General features: G+C 36.1%; 1 protein-coding gene across 11 annotated transcripts in view; it reads left to right on the forward strand.

Annotated features, from left to right (window-relative positions):
• The window catches only part of TDRD5 (tudor domain containing 5), a 109,207-nt gene that overhangs the window by 74,761 nt on the left and 15,620 nt on the right, over positions 1–18,826 (forward strand). For 9 of the 11 annotated variants that reach the window (XM_045048473.1, XM_045048472.1, XM_019821702.3 and 6 more), the window contains 4 exons: positions 3,441–3,641; positions 4,388–4,546; positions 7,562–7,723; positions 18,216–18,398. In XM_045048473.1, coding sequence (XP_044904408.1) covers positions 3,441–3,641; positions 4,388–4,546; positions 7,562–7,723; positions 18,216–18,398 — 705 coding nt within the window. The remainder of the gene's footprint in view (positions 1–3,440; positions 3,642–4,387; positions 4,547–7,561; positions 7,724–18,215; positions 18,399–18,826) is intronic. The other 2 variants (XM_045048469.1, XM_045048470.1) reach the window with 2 other exon arrangements.

Raw genomic sequence — 18,826 nt, forward strand, 5'->3', positions numbered from 1 at the left:
TACTCAGTTATGTGGGTTTTTTTTTTTTTGAAGAATTCTCTAGTAATGTAGTTGCGCGAGATGAGTGGGATGAAGCAGGAGGCATCTTCATCCACAGAGATACATTTGTTTATGTAATTAAGATTATCGTGCACCTGACTTTGTGTTTTTCCCTCAGAACTCTTAAATATATGTGGCATACACACTTACTACACCACATTTGTTTACCTTATCATTTGCTTACATGTACATGCATTATTCCTTAAAACTTTTTTTTTTATCTGGAAAACACAGTAAAAGGAAAGAAAAAGAAGAAAACATGACCTGTTATTCTACCATTCAGACACATTCAGTTTAGAAATTTGATGTGGTGTTCCTTTCAATTTAGTTAATTGGATATTGGGGGGGTCAGGGTTTTTGTAGGGTTTCCAGGGTTACATAAAATAGTAATCATATTCTTCACTCAGCATTATTATAGCATAAATTTATGTGTTGCCATAGTTCTCAATTTTCATAGATTCACAGTAATCTCTTAGGTAAGTGTCTATCATAGGTTAACTGTCCCTTTATTGTTAGACATTCAGTCTGTTTTGATGTTATTGTGAATAATGTATGCAGTTACGATTTTTGTGCAAGTCAGTATTCAGGATTGTTTTTCTAGGGTGCATGTTAGCCTTGACCAGGCTTCTCTTTACTACTACCAGGAAGCTCAGGGCTAAATTTGTGACCCACTTGTAGGTAGTGGTCATTATTCTCATATTATTCAGATGGCTTCCATTTTTGTTTCTCTTTTTGTTTTCTTATTTCCTTCTTGAAATTCTTCTGACCTTAGGGCTTTTGCCGGTTCTGATCATTGGAATAGCTTGTTCAAAGAACTCTCAGGGGTGGTTCCTTTTTGTTATTCAGATTTAAGCTCAGATGTTATTTCCCCAAGAAGGACTTCCTTGACCATGGTGCCAATTGAAAGTACACATTTCCACTTCGTTCATTGTCACTTTATCTTTATAATACCGTCGGGTATGATCTTAATTATTTGTTCATATACACAGGGTAAGCTCCTGAGATGAGGGCCATTGTCTCTTTACCACTGTACCTCTGATGCTTAGATGAATGGTTGTTTTATGGTAGGTGCTTAATAAATGTTTATAACTAAGTGAATGACTCTCACTGTATTTCTGCATCTTTTTCCTGGTTTCAAAAATAGTAAATGCATTTGGTAATGGCAGAGTAGCAATAGAGTAGCATGGTGGGATGACTACTCCCATAGACAAAATCCAAAGCAGGCAGAGAAGCAGAAATCTATCCTTGGAGGTCAAGCTGCAGTAGGTAAGATCAGGAAATTTTCAGCTTCTATCCTGGGGTCACTCCCCAGTCCATAGCCTTGCTGGCTTGAAGAGTTAGAAGACATCATTTGGGACTGGCTGAAGCTGAGAGTTAAGGGAGAAATGCTTGAAGGGAGGGAGCCACAGAATGGGTGTTCCAAAATCAGTGCATGCAATCTGCCCAAATCCTTAGTTGATTACTAAACTCTGCTGGTGCTAGGAGAACCTAGTGGCCCTGGTGAAAAATCACTGGCTTACCTATTCTTTCTTTTTCTCACCCTGCATGCATCATTTGGAAGTTTTTAAATAATTCCATTAAGTAACACACTATATTATTTTAGGGATTCTTCTAGGACATAAACACATCTGTATGTAAAGATGCAAGAACATTAGAACACTTTCTTCTTTAACCTCCTCTGCTGATCTGTTTTTGTTGTATAATTATTGTTATTGTTTTTAACCCCTCAACAAATTGACCACATAAAATAACGTGCATTTAGATTTAGTCATGTATTTCTCAGTTTCTTGGCTCTTTGTTCTCACCACTCAAACCCTACTGGGAACATTTTGCTTGTGTTTAAACTGTATCCTTTAAGATTTCATTTTGTGAGGGTTTGCTGATGGCAAACTTAGTTATGTTTACCTGGAAACATAACTTTGCACTTAATTTGGGAAGATACATTCACTAGGTGTAGAATTTTAGGTTGGCAGGTAATACGTTTAGTGAATTGAAGATCTCATCACAGTGGCTTCTGGTCTCCCTTACCTTATTGGAGAGGTCAGTAGTCGGTCTGATGGATGTTCTTTTGAAGGCAGTGTCCTTTTTGTCTGTAGCTCTTTGTAACATTTCCTGTTGGTTGCTTGTAGCTTCAGTGTTAGTATCTTTATGTGTGAATTTATTCTTATTTATCCTACTTCGTGGTTCATTGAATTCCATTTTATCTGTGCTTTGTTACTTTTTATTAAATCTGGCAAATTCCCAGCCATTATCTCTTCAGTTATTTATTGTCTTTCCCATTATTCATATTTATATTCCATCTGTCTCTGTTTTTACGTCTGTTTTTCCAGGACCACAATTGAACGTATGTTAAACTTTCTCAATTTATCTTCTGTATTTTTTAACCTCTCTTCTGTATTTTACATATTTCTGTCTTTCCATGTTGCATTTGGGTATTTTTTTCCCAAATTATCTTCCACTTTACTGATTTACTCTTTAATTCTACCAAATCTGCTACTGAATCAACCTATTGGGTTTTAAGTTTTGGTTATTGTGTTGTTACTTTCTAAAAGTTCTCTTTGACCTGTAATTTTGCTAGATAAATTTTTATAGATTGCTGATACTTGTAAAAGCTTTCAAATCTTTTTTGTTTTTGCTTGAAGTGTAGTAAGTCTAGTTGTTTATAATTGTCTGGGAAATCAAATATCTAAAGTTTTTGAAGGTTTATGTTGTTCCTCCTTGTTCTTACTTGTGATTTGTTGTTTCTTTGTGTGTCTTTTATCTTTGCCTGCATACTTTTCATTGTCTTTGAAAAATTATTTGTAAGAATGTTTGAATAATATGGGCTGAGACTGCCTACCTCTAGAGAGATCTGCATTGTTCCTACCAGGTGCCTAGGAATACTACCAGTCTGGAATCACCTTAATTTAGATGAACAACTTGAGGATTTGTGTACTGTCCAGGTGATGTGAAAATTGAACTGCAAATCCATGTGAAGGCTAGTTTATTTCTTTTCCTTTTTAAGGTAAAATAGTTCCCACTTTCCCTTTAATTTTGTCCTGATAATAATGTTACTCTTGATAGTTCTTGGATACTTTTGGACATATTTTAAAAATACTTTAGAAATTTCAGTTGTTTCTGTGGGAGAGTTAGTCCAGTAATTTAACCATTTCTGAAAACGGAAGTTTTTCACCACATAAATGATAAAAGATTTTCTACAGTCACATTTTTCATAATTTTTCCTTTTTTCTTACTTTTCTCATTCCCAATCATAACTATCCTGAAGTGTGTTATTCTAGTACTGTTACGGTTTTGTTTTTCGACTAAAATCTCTAGTTCGTTAGGAATTTATTTTTGTATATGGTTACTATAATTCATGTTTGAATTTATCATCTAAATCTCATGTCTTGATTCTATTTCAGGAACACTGGACGTCCAGAGCTATTTTGCAGTTCCAGAAGTTGTGTGGTTTGAAGCCATTAGTGGGGGTAGTGGATGAATATGTAGATGGAATCCTTAACATTTTTCTCTGTGATACATCCTCAAATGAAGACATCTACTTCCATCATGTCTTGAGAACAGAGGGCCATGCTATTGTATGCCGAGAAAATGTCCCTTCTAAGGTGGATCAGTCGGGATGTATTGTGTAATAGATTTTATTTAATCTCAGCCCTTGAAGGTGTAAGAGAATTTAATGCAGGAGGTTATTTGATATACTCTTTAATCTTGGAGACATTTGTAAGATTCCTGCCCTCTTAATGCAGAGCACTCTCTTAATTTTCAAATAACCACAAAAAATACATTTGGCTTATTGTTCTTTAGAATGTGAGTGCTTGTATTTTAAATAATTGATTTGAGGATTCAATCTTACCTCAGACTTTTTTTTTAATTAAAAAAAAATTTTTTTTTAACATTTATTTATTTTTGAGACAGAGAGAGACAGAGCATGAGCAGGGGAGGGTCAGAGAGAGAGGGAGACACAGAATCCGAAGCAGGCTCCAGGCTCTGAGCTGTCAGCCCAGAGCCCAATGCGGGGCTCGAACTCACGGACCGCGAGATCATGACCTGAGCCAAAGTCGGACGCCCAACCGTCTGAGCCACCCAGGCATCCCACCTCAGACTATTTTCTTGGAGGTCATCTTAGAGAAGACAGCAGTCTCTTATTTTGCAAATATTGATAGTGATGTCTGTATCACTGTTAATATTGATGTTGATAATTTTTGTGACTAGGAAAAATTGTCACTATGGAAAATTTTTTAGCTGTTAAGTTTTTGAAGATAATACATTTCCACAACACTTGAAAATTATGAAGTGCTAACTTTTTAATTGTTTTCTCTAATTAACCTCTTCCTTCTTTTTTTAATCCTAGGGTTTCAGAGAACTCAACCCTTTAGCTTTATATACTAAGTCTGATGCCGGACCAGAGGACGTGGTCCTGACAGAACTGGGTTATCCTTCCCAGCAACGCTATTTTAACAAAGACCGAGAGATAAGTCCACAATCAAAGAAGAGTGAGTTATATACCCTGGTAAGAGTTTTTTTGCAAATATTATTATAATTGTTTTTATTATTATTAACATTTAATGAGTACCTGCTATATGCCAGCCCCTATAAAAAGCACTTTTCAGGGGCGCCTGGGTGGCGCAGTCGGTTAAGCGTCTGACTTCAGCCAGGTCACGATCTTGCGGTCCGTGAGTTCGAGCCCCGCGTCGGGCTCTGGGCTGATGGCTCAGAGCCTGGAGCCTGTTTCCGATTCTGTGTCTCCCTCTCTCTCTGCCCCTCCCCCGTTCATGCTCTGTCTCTCTCTGTCCCCCAAAAAATAAATAAACGTTGAAAAGCACTTTTCAGCATAACGTATTATTTAATTCTTATAAAATCCCTGTGATAAAGTTACCATAATTGTTCTTATTTTAAAGTTTATTTTTGGAGACGCCTCGGCTCAGTCGGTTAAGCATCCAACTTCGGCTCAGGTCATATTCTTGAGGTTTGTGGGTTCCAGCCCTATGTTGGGCTCTGTGCTGACATCTCAGAGCCTGGAGCCTACTTTAGATTCTGTGTCTCATTATCTCTCTTTCCCTCTCCCACTTGTGCTCTGTCTCTCTGTCTCAAAAATAAAATAATAAAAATAAAATTTATTTTTTTAATATTTATTTATTTGGGGGGTGGGCAGAGAGAGAGGGAGAGAGAGAATCCCAAGCAGGTTTCACGACACAGGGCTCAATCTCACAACCGTGAGATCACAACCGTCCGAAATCAAGAGTTGGACACTTAACTGACTGAGTCACCCAGGCGCCCAATCGTTATTTTATAGATGAGGATCTGAGGCTTTCCAAACCTAGGAAACTTTGGAAACTTTATGCAATGATCTTAACAGTACCTTGTCTCTCATTATTTGGTTTGAACCTTTGCTTCAGGAACGCCTGGGTGGTTCAGTTGGTTGAACGTCTCTTGATTTGAGTGACTCTTGATTTCACCTCAGGTCATGATCTCCTGGTTCGTGGGTGCGAGCCCAGTGTTGGGCTCTGTGCTGATGGTGTAGAGCCTGCTTGGGATTCTCTTTCTCTCTCCTTCTCATTCTTCTCCTCCCCTGCTTGTGTTCTCTCTCTCTCTCTCTCTCTCTCTCTCTCTCTCTCTCTCTCTCTCCTCTTTATTTCTCTCTTCCTCCCTCCTTCCCTCCCTCTCTCTCTCACTCTCTCAGAATGAATAAATACACTTAAAACCCAGAAGTCTTTGCTTCAGTCATGCTTTCTTCTGTATTATTTCTTGCATATGCTAAATCCCATGGCTGCCTTGGTGCATTTGTGAGTTTACCTATACTCATCCAAATGATGTTCTTCCCTCTGCGCACTTCAGACTCTTCATACTTTATTTCTTTCTCTGTAAACCTTGGTGACTCCCACCCACAATAATAACAATATTAGTATCATTACTACTACTATTGTAATTATGTGTTATTCCAGCCAACAAATTAAATAAAATTAAAAAAAATTAGCAACAGCAACCTTTATTGAACTTGTACTACATGGGAGGGGCTGTTTGAAGCACTCACATGTACTGGTTAATTTAGTCTTCACGATCACTTTTACCAGCTTGGTATTTTAGTATCTCTGTTTTAGATATAAGTAAAGTGAAGCACATAGTAAGAACTTAAATGATTTTTGAACAAATCAGTATGTCCTCTGAGTCTTCTATTCCTCATGACAACAACAAGTATTGGGCTACAAATACAGGGTGTGTTCAATTTGAGAGCCAAACATGTTTTGAGCACAGCAAGCCTTTTTACTCTCTTTGAAGAAAATAAGAAAAGGGTATTTTGCTTAAATAGGATTTATATATTTGACTTGTAAAATCAAATTGTGGATATGATCTTAATATTTTTAGTAGACAAAGTATTTGATAAAAAGGGAAGGCCAGTTTGACCACTGGGAGATTAACCTGTTCTGGAAAATATGTATGAATGTTTATTGCTGCATGTTTGAAACAGTAAAAGAGTTTTAGATTTCTAGTTTATGTTAAAATTTTAGGCTTGTTTGGCCCATAACACTTTCTGAAGCCTGAATTTTCTTAATATTTATTACTTGATTAGAACAATTATATTTCCTGATTCTTAAATAGTGGCTTGAATACAACCTTTGTAATTTTAGAATATCCTGTCATTATTGTATTGATCATAGTTCAGTCCCGAAAATGAAATAAGGCCATCTTTTCTGCAAAAGAGATAAGACTTAAAATTCTCGTATCCCACCCCCACCTATATTTTAACATTTTAAGACCCTCCCCCACCCCTGAAACTCAGCCCCTGGCACACACACCCCCCCCCCCCCACCCACCCGCCATATACCTGGTTCCTTATAATTCCTACTCTTCTTTTAAGCATCCTGACAGTTTGTGTTACCTCTTTCATTGCATCTTCTCAGGCGTCTTCCTCCCCAGCAATATTTTGGTCATGTCTCTGTGATGGTTCTACACTGAAGGTTGTATGTTGATTATCTGATTGTGTGTCTTCCTTCTATATTTTGAGTTCCTTAAGAGCTGGGACATGCTGCACTCATCTCTGTATCCACAGAGCTACCCTGTGTACATTTCATAATGTGTGCTCAACAAATGCTTGTTGGCTTGGACAGTTTAGCAGGATAGGAAGATACAGGGTCATGGATAAAGTTAGAAAATAATGTAGCATTTGTGTGACCCATAGTGAAAAATTCCTCCTAGAATGTATGGGCATACAGATTTTAGAAACAGCATTAGTGTAGAAAATAAGTTCTTTAAAACAATTTTTTTTACCATTTATTTTTGAGAGACAGCATGAGTGGGGGAGGGGCAGAGTGGGGGAGGGGCTGAGAGGGGCACAGAATTCGATGCAGGCTCCAGGCTCTGGGCTGTCAACACAGAGCCTGACATGGGGCTTGAACCCACAAACCATGAGATCATGACCTGAGCTGAAGTCGGACGCTTAACTGACTGAGCCACCCAGGTGCCCCTGTAGAAAATAATTTCTAAAATAATTATTTTAGAAAATAATTCCTTCTTTCATATTTATAAGCAGGATATTAATGATGAAAAGGCTTTCAGTCACCTTAAATCTGAGTTAAAGGAGCCATTAAAGGATTCTGAATTCAGTTCTTTGAAAACCCAAGATAAGAGCTGTGGAGAAGATCCCAAGTGGTCCTTCCCAGAGCTGAAGGATCTGAAGGAAGAAAATGAGGTAGGAGAAGGAAGGAGTTTTTTGAAAATGTGATTAATATAATTAACTCACAAGTGAAGGGGATTGGAATAAAATAGCTCTTTACATTCTGCTTTCAGTGCCATCAGAGCACCTTTCACAGATATTTTCTCTACAGCTGTCACCAACACCAAAGTTGAAGCAACATAGTCTTGATCACAAAAAAGGAAAGGCATTATCTGGCTTTGATGTGTTAGTTTCTATCTTGTTGCTTCGGATGGTCTTCAAGAATTGTGTAGTGATTAGAAACTAGTATTGAGAAACAATATTGGGAAAACCCAAGAGGAAAAGTGTTGACAGCATTATTGGAGGATGTATTGTATTTTGATTTTCTTATGTTTTAAAATGTTTATTTTCAGAGGCAGAGAGAGAGAGAGAACGTGTGTACTAGAGTGAGCGAAGGAGAAGCAGAGAGAAAGGGGGTGAGAGAATCCCAAGCAGGTTCCATGCTGTCAGCACAGACCCTGATGCAGGTCCGATCCCACAAGTCATGAGATCATGACCTTATTTGAAATCAAGGGTTGGATGCTCAACCAGTTGAGACACCCAGGCACCCCTTATTTTCATTTTAATCAAATGTTTATGTACACCTACCTTAGAGTGACCTATAATCCCTTCCTCTGCATTTTGTATTTCACAGAGCAACCATTTCATCTCTTTTAGCTGCTGCTTTTGGAATTTACTTCTATTTCTTTCATTAAATAACATGCTTATGTTGTTATTTACTGAATTGTCTGTGTTATGTCCCTCTATGAATGATGAGGGTTTAGTTCTCTTTAATCCCTTCACCTCACCACACACACACACACACACACACACACACACACACACACACACACACACACACACACATCCTTTCTGCCCCCTCCCCCTCCATCTTACTAATGTTGTTAAACTTTTTTTTTTAATGTTTATTTATTTTTGAGAGAGAGACAGAGTGTGAGTGGGAGAGGAGCAGAGAGAGAGGGAGACACAGAATCCGAAGCAGGCTCCAGGCTCTGAGCTGTCAGCACAGGGCCTGTCGTGGGGCCAGGCTCGAACTCACGAACCGCGAGATCATGACCTGAGCTGAAGTTGGACACTTAACGACTGAGCCACCCAGGCGCCCCTTACTCATCTTGTTATATACCACGCTTTCCATTAGATCAATATTTACATTATTATGACTGTGAATGCTGTTGACAGTCAAGTAGTATGCTGTAGCAACTTTTCCTTTCCAGAATGACTTTTTATTTTCTCTAGTGTTAGAATTTCTTTCTTTTTAAATCAACGTAGAGTAAAATTGACTTTCTTCTGGTGTATTGTCCTATAAACTTTAATACATGTATCAATTTGTGTAACTGTCATTATAATCAGGATACAAGATGGTTCAATCACCGGACAAACCTCCCTGGTGCTATCCCTTTATAATCAGTCTTCCCACATCCTCAACTCTTAGCAACCGTTGATTTGTTTTCCGTCACTATGTGAGTTTTCTATTTCTAAGGTGTCATGTAAGTGGAATCATAGACTATGTAACTTTTTGAGACTGGTGTCTTCAGTTTAGCATGGTACCTTTGGGATTTATCCAAATTGTTGCATATATCAATAGTTTGTTCCTTTTGATGGATGAGTAGTAGTTAATTGAATGGATATACCATAATTTGTGTATCCTCACTCATTGAAAAATATTTGGGTTGTTTCAGTTTTGAGTAATTATGAATAGAGCCTCTATAAATATTTGTGTACAGATTTCTTTATAAACGTAATCAGGAGTAATATGATAAGTGTATGCCAAACTGTGCTTATCTGGAGAGCAGTAGATATTATTAATAATTTTTATTTTTAGCTATTCAAATATGTAGTAGTGTCACAGTGTGAATTTGCATTTCCCTAATGACTTGTTGAACATCCTTCCATGTGCTTACTTGCCATCTATAATACATAGTTCTTGGTGAAATGTCCAAGTGTTTTGCCCATTTTTTGGTTGGGTCATTTTTTTTCTTTAAATATTCTGAATACAAGTGCTTTGTCAGATATGTGATTTTCAAATGTATTCTACTTGTAGCATATCAGATATTCTCTTAATAGTGTCTTTTATATGGCAAAAGTTTTTAATTTTGAGAAATTCCAGTTTATCAGTATTTTTCTTCTATGTACAGTGTTTTCTGTATCAAGACATCTTGAGTTAATTTTAGTGTAAGGTATGAGGATTAGGTCAATACTAATTTTGTTATGTATGGACGTCCAGTTGTTTAGTATCATTTGAAAAGACAGTGCTTTCTCCATTGATGAATAGCCTTTGTAGACTTGGCAAAAATCAGTTGTCTACATTTGTGTGTGTCTGTTTCTGGACTCTGTGTTCTGCTCCATTGATCTACCTGTCTCTTCAATAATACCACACACTGTCTTGATTACTGTAGCTTTATAATACCTCTTAAAGTCAGGTAGTAGGATTCCTCCTTTATTCTTTTTCAAACTTGTTTTTATTTATTTATTATTTATTATTTATTATTTTTATTTTTTTAATGTTTGTTTATTTTAGAGACAGAGAGCAGGCAGGGGAGGGGCAGATAATAAATAAAAACATTAAAAAATTTTTTAAAGATACTGAACACTTCTATCCTCATGAGAATTGTATTGTCCTATTACAACCACACTCATCCTCTCTCCATAATCCCTAACCCCTGGCAACCACTAACCATTTCTACATTTTAAAAATTTTGTCATTTTAAAAATGCTGTATAAATGAAATCATATAGTTGGCATTTTTTGCTCATTATAACTTATCTGAGTTGTTGCACAAATTGTTCTTTTCCTTTTTTTTTTTTTAAATTTTTTTTTTCAACATTTATTTATTTTTGGGACAGAGAGAGACAGAGCATGAACGGGGGAGGGGCAGAGAGAGAGGGAGACACAGAATCAGAAACAGGCTCCAGGCTCTGAGCCATCGGCCCAGAGCCCGACGCGGGGCTCGAACTCACGGACCGCGAGATCGTGACCTGGCTGAAGTCGGACGCTTAACCGACTGCGCCACCCAGGTGCCCCTGTTCTTTTCCTTTTTTTGCTGAGTAGCGTTCCATGTACATGTACATGTCACGGTGTTTCACCATTAGCCCTTTGAAGAATATTTGGGATGTTTGGAGGTTTAGCTATTGGAAAGCTGTGATGAACATTTGTATACAGGTTGTTGGGTGAACATAAGTCCTCTGGAATAAATATTCAGGAGCGAAATTGCTAGGTTGTGAGGTAATTACATGTTTGGTTTGATAAGAAACAGCCATCCTGTTCTCCAGAGAGGCTGTACTACTTTACATTACCTCCAGCCAAGTATTGAGTAATCCAATTTCTCTACATCCTTATTGGCATTTGGTGTTGTCACTATTTTTTAGCCCTTTTGTTAGGTATACAGTACTTTTATTGGCATTTCCCTAATGGCATATTTGCCCTCTGTGTATCATCCTTGGTGAAATGTCTTTTTCCCATTTTCTAATTGTTTTTTTTTTTTTTTTGATGTTTTTACTCTTGAATTATGAGAGTTCTTTATATTCTGGATCCCACTCCTTTATTAGATATTTGGTTCGCTAATATTTTCTCCCAGTTTGTATCCTTTGTCCTCTTTACATGGGCTTTTGCAGAGAAAACATTTTTTAATTTTGATGTTGTCTATTTTAACACATTTTCTTTTTTTAATTTTCATTTTTTAAGTTTTTAATTTTAATTCTAATATAGTTGATAATAAAGTGTTATATTAGTTTCAAGTGTACAATATAGTGATTCAAAGTTCTATGCATTACTCTGCGCCCATCATGGTAAGTGTACACTTTAATCCCTACCACCCACTTCCCCTCTGGTAACCATCAGTTTGTTCTCTGTAGTTAAAAGTCTGTTTCTTGGTTTGTCTTTCTCTCTCCTTTTTTATTTTTTCCTTTGCTCATTTGTCTTGTTTCTTAAATTCCACACATGAGTGACACCATATGGTATTTGTCTTTCTCTGACTGGCTTATTTTGCTTACATTATACTGTCTAGCTCCATCCATGTGGTTGTAAATGGCAAGATAGCATTCTTTTTTATGGCTGAATAATATTGTTTATATATGTATATATATGTATATGTGTATATGTATACACACATATATATAACAGACACCACTCTTTACACACCATACACACACACCACCTCATTATCCATTCCTCTATTGATAGACACTTGGGCTGCTTCCATAATTTGGCTCTTATAATTAATGCTGCAATAAATATACAGGTACATGTATCCCTTTGAATGAGTGTTTTTGGGTAAATACCCAGTAGTACAATTACTGGATCATAGGGTAGTTCCATTTTTAACTTTTGAGGAACCTACATACCGTCTTCCAGAGTGGCTGTACCAGTTTGCATTCCTACTTATAGTGCACAAAGATTCTCCTTTTTCCATATACTCTCCAACACTTGTTTTTTGTGTTTTTGACTTTAGTCATTCTGACAGGTGTGAGGTGATAGCTCATTGTGGTTTTGATTTGCATTTCTCTGATGATGAATAATGTTGAGCATCTTTTCATGTGTCTGTTGGCCATCTGGATGTCATCTTTGGAGAAATGTCTGTTCATGTCATTTACCCATTTTTAAATTGGATTATTTTTGGGGTGTTGAGTTGTATAAGTTCTTTGTATATTTTGGATGCTAACCCTTCATCAGAGATGTCATTTGCAGATATCTTCTCCCATTCAGTAGGTGATCTCTTAGTTTTGTTGACTGTTTCCTTTGCTGTGTAGGAGCTTTTTATTTCACTATAGTCCTAATAGTTTATTTTTGCTTATGTTTACTTTGTCTTAGGAGACAATATCTAGAAAAAATTTGTTATGTCCGGTGTCAGAGAAATTGCTGTCTGTGCTCTATTCTAGAATTTTTATAGTTTCAGGTCTCACATTTAGGTCTTTAATCCATTTTGAATTTATCTTTGTGTTGGGCATAGGCCAGTGGTTTAGTTTCATTCTTTTGCATGTAGCTGTCCAGTTTTTCCAACACCATTTGTTGAAGAGACTTTTTCCCCATTGCATCTTCTTTCCTCCTTTGTTGAAGATTAATTGGCCATATAAATGTAGGTTTATTTCTGGGATTCCTGTTCTATTCCATTGCTTTATATGCCTATTTTTGTGCCAGTACCATACTGTTTAGATTAATATAGCTTTGTAGTATGATTTGGAATTGGATTGTGATTTTTCCAGCTTTATTTTTCTTTATCAGATTTTTTTTCAATGTTTATTTTTGAGAGAGAGAAAGAGAGAGAAAGGGAGGGAGGGAGAGGGGCAGAGAGGGAGACAGAATCAAAAGCAGGCTCCAGGCTCTGAACTGTCAGCCCAGAGCTGGTCACACGGCTTGAACTCATGAATTGTGAGATGGTGACCTGAGCCAAAGTCAGACATGCAGTTGACGGAGCCATCAGATTTTCTTTTGATGGATTGTGATTTTGATGTGAAGACTGAAGACTCTCTGACTAGCTTATAAATCTGTCCACTTAATTTTTGTATAAAACAGGAAGTCTAGGCTAAGGCTTTTATTTATATTTATATATATAAATGATTATTTTTGAGAGGGAGAGAGCACAAGTGGGGGAGGGGCAGAGAGAGAGGGGTGCAGAGGATCTGAAGTGGGCTCTGCACTGACAGCTAAGAGCCTGATGTGGGGCTTGAACTCATGAACTGTGAGATCATGACCTAAGACAAAGTTGGACGCTCAACTGACTGACCTACCCAGGCACCCCAGTCAAGGCTTTATTATTATTACTATTATTATTGTGCCTGTTGATACCCACTCATTCTAACAACATTTGATTAAAAGACTACTTTTCTCCATTAAATTGTTTATGCACCTTTGTAAAAAGCCAGTTGAGCATATTTGCATTGGTTTATTTCCAGGTTCTCTGTTCTGTTTCATTGATCCATATGTCTTTCTCTCAACCAATACTACCCTATTACTGTAGCTATATAGTATGCTTTAAAATCTGCTAGAGTGATTCCTCTCACATTAGTTTTCTTTGTCGAGATTATTTTAGCTATTTGAGGGTTTGTGCCTTTCCATATAAATTTTAGTATAAGTTGTCTACTTCAACAAAATACCTTGCTGGGATTTTGCTAGGAATTACATTACACTTACTCATCAGTGGAGGACAGTTGACATCTTTACTATGTTGAGCCTTATAATATACAAACATATTTCTACATTTATCTAGATCTTCTTTGAATCTTTACATCAACATTTTGTAATTTTCAATGTATAGGTCCTGTACATGCTTTAAGTATGACCTATTTATTTCATATTATTTGGAATGATTGTAAATGGTGTTGTGTTTAAATTTTAGTTTTGTATACTCATTGCTGGCATATAGAAATGCATTTGATCTTTCTATACCAATCTTGTATTCTGTGACATTGCTCAGATTTTTTGTAGATTCCTTGGCATTTTTTTACATAGACAACTGTGTCATCTGCAAATAGGGAGGTTTTGTTTCTTCCTTCCTGATCTGCATGCCTTTTATTTCCTAGCACTATGTTGAATAGAAGTGGTGAGAGACAAACTTGCCTGATTCCTAATTTGGGGGAGAAAAGCATTAAATATAATTTTGGTTTTTTTAAGATTTTTTTTTTATCAAGGTGAGAAATTCCCCTCTATTCCTATTTTTCTGGGAGTTTTTCTCAAAAGTGTGTGCTGAATTTTATCAAATGCTTTTTCATTGATTGTTACCATATTATTTTTCTTCTTTAGATTGTTCATATAGTGGGTTACACTGTTTGAGTTTCACATGTTAAACTAGCTTGGCATACCTATAATAATAGCACCTGGTCATGGTATATAATTCTTTTATATATTGTTATATTTGGTTTGCTAATGTTTTATTGAGGATTTTGCATCTCAGTTCATGACAGATACTAGTCTGTAGTTGGTTTTTGTTTTTGTTTTTTGTACTATTATGTATGGTTGTAGTATCAGGGTTGTAGTATCAGTATACTATCTTCATAAAAGGAGTTGAAAAGAAATGTTGCCTTTTATTTCCTGGAAGAGATTATGTAAAAATTGGATCCTTTTTTGTGGGTGGGTGGAGGTTAAATCTTTACATGGTTTGTAGATTACTTCAGTAAAACTGTCTGGCCTGGAGATTTCTTTTTCAGAAGAATTTAATTCATTGCTTTAATAGATAAAAGATTATTAAAGGTGACTGTTTCATTTTGGGTTAGTTTTAGTGTTTTGGGTTAGTATTTTGTGTTTTTTGAGGAATTGGTTCATTTAATTTAAATTGTCAATTCTATGTGTCTACATAGAATTGTTAATAGTATTCCTTTATTATCCTGCAGCAGTGATACCTTCTTGCATTCCTGATCCTGGAAATTTGTGTCTTTTATTTTTTTGTCAGTTTTACTAGAGGTTTATCAATTTGAGTGAATTTTTCCCAAATAATCAGCTTTTGGTGTCATTGATTTTATCTGTTTTTCTGTTTTCAAGTTCATTTTTGTTGCTCTGTGTTCAATGTTGTTCATTGCTCTTTTTGCTTTCTTTGGGTTTATTTTAATTTCTTTTTCTACTTTCTTAAGATGGAAACCTAGAGGAGTGCCTGGGTGGCTCAGTTGGTTTAGCATCCGACTTCGGCTCAGGTCATGATCTCACGGTCTGTGGGTTCAATCTCCATGTCGGGCTCTGTGCTGACTGCTTGGAGCCTGAAGCCTGCTTTGAATTCTCTGTCTCCCTCCCTCTCTGCCCGTCTCCTGCTCATGCTCTCTCTATCTCAAAAATAAATAAACATTAAAAAACATTTTTTTTAAAGATGGAAACCTAGATTATTGATTTGAGACTTTTTTCTTCTAATGTAAGCATTTCATGCTATGACCTTCTAAACACCACTTTAACTACATCTCACAAGTTTGAATCTATTATATTTTCATTCATTTCAAATATTTGGTGATATCTTTTGAGCTGTCATCTTTGACTCATTATATGACCCATAAGTGTTATATGGGGCGTGTAACAGTGGGTCATATACATATGGATTGTTTAGAAGTGTGTTGTTTAGTTTCCAAGTGTTTAGACATTTTCCTGTTATCTTTCTCTTACTTGTTTACAGTTTAATTCTCTAATCTGAGACTTACATTGTATCACTTCAGTTTTTTAAATTTGTGAAGGTTTGTTGACACAGGATGTGACCTACCTTGGTGAATGTCCCATGTGCCTTTCAAGAGACTGTATATTCTCCTTTGTTGAGTGGAGTGTTCTATAAAGGTCAATTAGATCTAGTTGATTGGTGGTATTATTTACTTCTGTATCCTTGCTGACTACTAGTTTACTCATTACTGAAAAGGATGTTGAAGTCATCAACTATAATCTTGGATTATAGCCATTTCTCTTTCTTATTTTTTCCTTATGTATTTTAAAGCTTTATTGTCAGGTGCTATCTAGTTAGGATTGGTATGTTTTCTTGGTGAACTGACCCTTTTATCATTATGAAATGTCTTTCTTTATTCATAGTTACTTTCTTTGCACTGATGCCCACATTGTCTAGTATCAGGATAGTCACTCTAGCTTTATTTTTTTATTCTTGACGTAGTGGATCTTTTTTCATCCTTTTACCTCTAACTTAACCTACCTATATCATTATATTTGAAGTGTTTCTTGAGACAGCATGAAGCTTGGACATTTTTTAATCCATTCTAATTATCTGAATTTTAATTAATATGTTTAAACATTTTACATTTAATATCATTATCGGTATGTTTTGATGATAGGTCTGCCATTTTATTATGTTTCTGTTTGCTCCTTCTGCTTTTCGTGTGTTTGCTTTTTGTTCCTTCTTTTAGTAGTATTCTTTTTCAGTATTTTTTTTATTTAGTACTTTCTTAGTAGTCCATTTTAGTTTATTATGTTTTTATTATATCTACTTACGTAGTGTTTTTACTAGTTACTGTAGGAATTACAATATACATCTTTGACTTTTCACAATAGACATAATCCATATTTACCACTTCAAGTGGAATATAGATATCTTAGCCACCATGTAGGTGTTTTACCCCTTCCCACATCCTTTATGCTATGTTTACATATAACAACTATGGATGTTGAGAATTTATAATGCTAAATTTTTTTGCTTTACACCTTCAAACATATAGATGATTTAGAAGAAAAATAGTCCATTGTACTTACTCAGGTACTTATCATTTCTGTTATTCTTTATTTCTGATACTCCAATCGTCCTTCTGGTATCCCCTCCTTTCTGTCCAAGGAACTTCCTTTAGAAATACCTTTAGAGTATGTCTGCTGACAAAGAATTTTTTTAGTTTTCTTCATTCAGAATGTATTTCATCTTCATTCTTGAAAGATATTTTTGCTGGATGTGGAATTCTGGGTTACTAGTTCCTTTCTTTCAGACCCCTTTAAAGATTTCATTCCACTTCCTTCTGGCTTTAATAATTTGTGATGAAAAATCTGCAGTATTGAAATTGGTGTTCCTTTATAATTATCATTTTCTTTTGGCTACATTTTAGATGGTTTCTTTGTCTTTAGTTTTTAGCAGATAGATTATAATCTATTAGACGTGAATTTCTGTGGGTTTATCCTGTTTACTAATCTTTTTGACTCTGTAAGTTTATGTCTTTCATCAAATTTGTGAAGTTTTCAGACATTTCCTCAAATAATGTTCTGCACTGCACTCTTCCCTTTTCTCATTCTGGGACTCCCATGAAACAAATGTTAAGCCTTTGGTATTGTCTCCAGGGCTCTGTTTGCTTTTGTTTTCCCAGTTTTTTTCTCTTTGTTGTTTATATTAGATCTGTCTTCAAGTTCATGCATTGTTTACTCGCATTGTTTACTCTCATCTCTGTCCTGCTATTGAAAACAGAGCTAGGGGGGTCTTGATATTCAGGATAAAAACCTTCACTTAATTCCCCTGTTTTTATTATGCTTGCCTTACCCTCAGTTTTATCCCCCAAGAAGACCCTCTGGTTTTCCAGTGGGGAAAAAAAGTATAGTTTCTTGTGTTTGTGAAATAGGGGAGGGTGTCTGAAGAGCTAACTGCTTTTTACACAGACTTTCAACCAGTGCTTTTGTTTTCATTCCCACTTTACATTCTCACTTCCAAAAACCTTGTAGTAGCAATTCCTGAGGGTTTATAGTATCTGTAGTATAAATTTGGGTTGCTTCTCAGTTTTTCCTGCCTATAAGCTCAGGATTCTAGTTTTTCAGGACTGCTTAGTAAGTTGTCACTTGTCTGTTTTCCTGTATCTATAATTGTAGGTGGTGTTTTCTCCTCTTTTCTCTTTATGAGTTTATACCTAAATCTGTTTATTTTGGTGATGTTTCAGAAGAGAGACAGTAATAAATTATGTATTTATAAATTATGGCAAACTGCCATCTTTACCTGGAGTCAGGAAAAAAATTGTAAACCTAAATTTTAAAATGTACTCATATAGCAACTGTAAATTAAAGTTTTACTTTGTCTTCTGATACATTCTAGGATGAGATCCCCACTGGAATGCCATGCCTAGAATCAGTGACTATTGGTGATGATGTTTGGGATGAGAACTGGCTACCTTTGCAGGCTAAAATGGGAAAAGGGGGTGATGCTGCCTCCCACTTATTTACCTCAAGACTTAGTGGAAAGAAGCCTTATCCGTCATGTGAGGAAATGCCGCAGAAGGTTAGATCCCTGGGAAAACAGAAAGCTTATCATTACTGAAAAACGGAAATGTAAATTTCCTCAAGAAATCTATACACTCGGGTATTCAGAAGCATCTGTCAGATGATAATTCCCAAGAATTCATTTTTTTCCCTCAAGATGGCAGTGGTCGGGAAGAGGACAAGTTGGAACAGGGAAGAGTAAATCATGGGCTTATTGTCCCATTTGTCCTTTCAACTGTTATGATTTTTGTTTTATCACTGGGAACCTTTGGCCTTAGGATCTATAAATAAACTGTTTTCCCTAATTTTATTTTTATTAGCCTTGTAATATAATCTCTGAATCTCTGCATTGAGAATATCAGCTAATATTAGGCCTAACTATATACTTAAAATTTATTTCCCACTGGTTATTAGAAGAAATATCTATAGTTAAATTGCTCCTTATTA

Source organism: Felis catus, chromosome F1 (assembly GCF_018350175.1).
Source record: "Felis catus isolate Fca126 chromosome F1, F.catus_Fca126_mat1.0, whole genome shotgun sequence".
Classification (NCBI taxonomy): Eukaryota; Metazoa; Chordata; class Mammalia; order Carnivora; family Felidae; genus Felis; species Felis catus.